This window comes from Lepidothrix coronata, unplaced genomic scaffold (genome assembly GCF_001604755.1).
Source record: "Lepidothrix coronata isolate B3197 unplaced genomic scaffold, Lepidothrix_coronata-1.0 Scaffold69, whole genome shotgun sequence".
Lineage (NCBI taxonomy): Eukaryota > Metazoa > Chordata > Aves > Passeriformes > Pipridae > Lepidothrix > Lepidothrix coronata.
In genome coordinates this window covers 1,816,320-1,818,502 of record NW_016690249.1, presented here as the reverse complement: position 1 = coordinate 1,818,502, position 2,183 = coordinate 1,816,320, and the positions used below count along the sequence as shown (strand labels likewise).

The 2,183-nt window shown below is 44.8% G+C and overlaps 1 protein-coding gene across 1 annotated transcript in view; it reads right to left on the bottom strand.

Moving 5' to 3' along the window:
• The window catches only part of ALOX5AP (arachidonate 5-lipoxygenase activating protein), an 8,224-nt gene extending 7,052 nt beyond the window's left edge, over positions 1-1,172 (bottom strand). The window contains exon 1 of the mRNA XM_017818546.1: positions 1,041-1,172. Coding sequence (XP_017674035.1) covers positions 1,041-1,110 — 70 coding nt within the window. The 5' untranslated portion in view covers positions 1,111-1,172. The remainder of the gene's footprint in view (positions 1-1,040) is intronic.
• Between the last annotated feature and the right edge of the window lie 1,011 nt (positions 1,173-2,183).

Sequence of the window (2,183 nt, the reverse complement as noted above, 5' to 3'; positions counted from 1 at the left end):
CAGTCTGCATCTCCTTTTTTTTTTTTTTTTTTTTTTTTTTGTTCTCTAGCAGCTGGGCTCCCACCACTTCCCCTCTCTGCAGCAGCCCAAGAATAGCCCATTTCCTAGGACTGAATGTGGGACCGAATGTGGAGTTTGTGCTCAGTGGGAATCTCCCACCCATAACAAGAAGTCTTCACTAAAGATTTCTGGAATTTGCATCAGCCCCCCATCCCACTGCTGACTCTCCTTGAATTTGGGCAAACTCAGTGCAGCTGGGACAAAACTCATTCCTTTCTTTGTATTCTGGCCAGAATTTCCTGCTAAAATGATTAAGTATTTGTAAAAGATGATGATCACATTAAAATCAAATTTGCACAGGAGAGAAACTTGATTTATTTAAAAAATCCCAAAGAATAGTAGTGATTATAGGAAGTCTGAATAAGTGCTAGAAAAGGAAACTTCACCATCACAGGAAATGTGCAGTGTTCTTGGGAGGACAGTTAATTGATATTACTTATACTGTAGGACTTGGAGATGCAAGAAAGCAGGAGAGCTATCTGCCCACAAATAATCCACACAGACTCCTCTGATGAGGCAGTGAAGTTCTCTCCCCTTCACCTAGCTCCATGCAAAGGTCTGACCCATTGCACCCCCCTGGGGACTCAGTCCCTGCCCACGGCAGCAGCTGCATGAGAGCAGCCCTGGCTGACCACAGTAGGGACCTAGGCCAGGAAAAGAGGTCTCAGTCACCAATTCAAAATGCATATTGCCACAGGGTATCCCAGCATATTAGTCCTTTCACTAGCTGATATATGTATAACAAACTCACTCTAGAGTATCACAGAGTAGGATCATGCAACTGCCAGGATACTGCCACAATGGCATGAAAAATGCTATGCTTCGAAGACCATTTCTGAAGCCAAAGCAATGCCTAAGCACTATTCATACATGCACTTATAAGCAGAGTTTATCTATCCAAAGATCGGCTCGGTATACATCATCCTGAACTTTCCTCAGCTCCCTTTCAGACCTTAAATAAATGCTTATTTTTGTCTTACCGTTCTGGACAACACTTAGCAAGGTAACAATGGCAAGCAGGACAATGCTTCCCAGGGTCTCCTGGTCCATTTTGTGAGTGGGATGTCAGGGTGGATGGTGCAGCCGTGGTGGTAGCTCAGCTCTACAAGCACAGAAGGAGGAAGTGAAGGTCTTATCTTGAATCATGAAACACTTCCTATGGCTTCACAGGAGAGTGGCAGCACCCTGAGCTCTGGTGCACGTCAGACCAACAAGTGCAGGCTCGCTCACTCATCGTATACAAATGAAGCCCAGAGAAACAAGAGATTATATGTCTGTGATCTAAGAAGATATACAATGTGGAAAGGTATCTATTGCCCTTCCTACACAAGAGCAAAATAGCAACCTTGATATCTGAAGTATGTTTGAACATTTGGCTACCTGTGTGGAACAGCAGAAGGTTGGAATAAACCAGCCTGGCTATCACAGCATGGTGAGCAAGAGTCTGACCACCCCATGAATAGCTGGGAGGAGAAATAATGTAGGTGAGTCTCAGTAATACTGTTGCTCTTAGGGAGGTGCCCTCCCTGGTCACATCTCCATCAGCCTCACCAGTGAGGAGACTCCAGTTCTCCAAGTCACAAGCAAAAGCTCCTGATCCACCTGGCATATTAGATGGCAGTACATTAATGTTGTGAGCATTGCAGGTGAGCACAAAAATACATCTTTCATTACCAGGCGTGGATCCAATGTCCTTCCCTCTACAAATAACTCCCTGGAAGTTAGTGACAGCTACGAGCACTTGGTATTTTACAGGCCCAGACTTCACAGGTGTACCCCAGTTTTAGTACTTGAAGCCCAATATGGCTGAATACAATTGCTACAGCATGTTCATGGCTTGACTCTGACCCCCTGATGAAGATGGTAGAGAAGCACAGACTGTGTTCTGTTGGTGTTGAAAGTGTGGTGGGTTGACCTTGGCTGAACACTGGGTGCCCACCAAAGTCACTATCTCTCCTGTCCTCAGTGGGACAGGGGAGAGAAAATATAACAAAAGGCTCATGGGTTGAAATAAGAACAGGGAGAGATCATTCCCCCGTTACTGTCATGGGCAAAACAGACTCAACTTGGGGAAATTTATTGAATTTATTGCCAATGAAATAAGAGTAGGATGATGAGAAGTA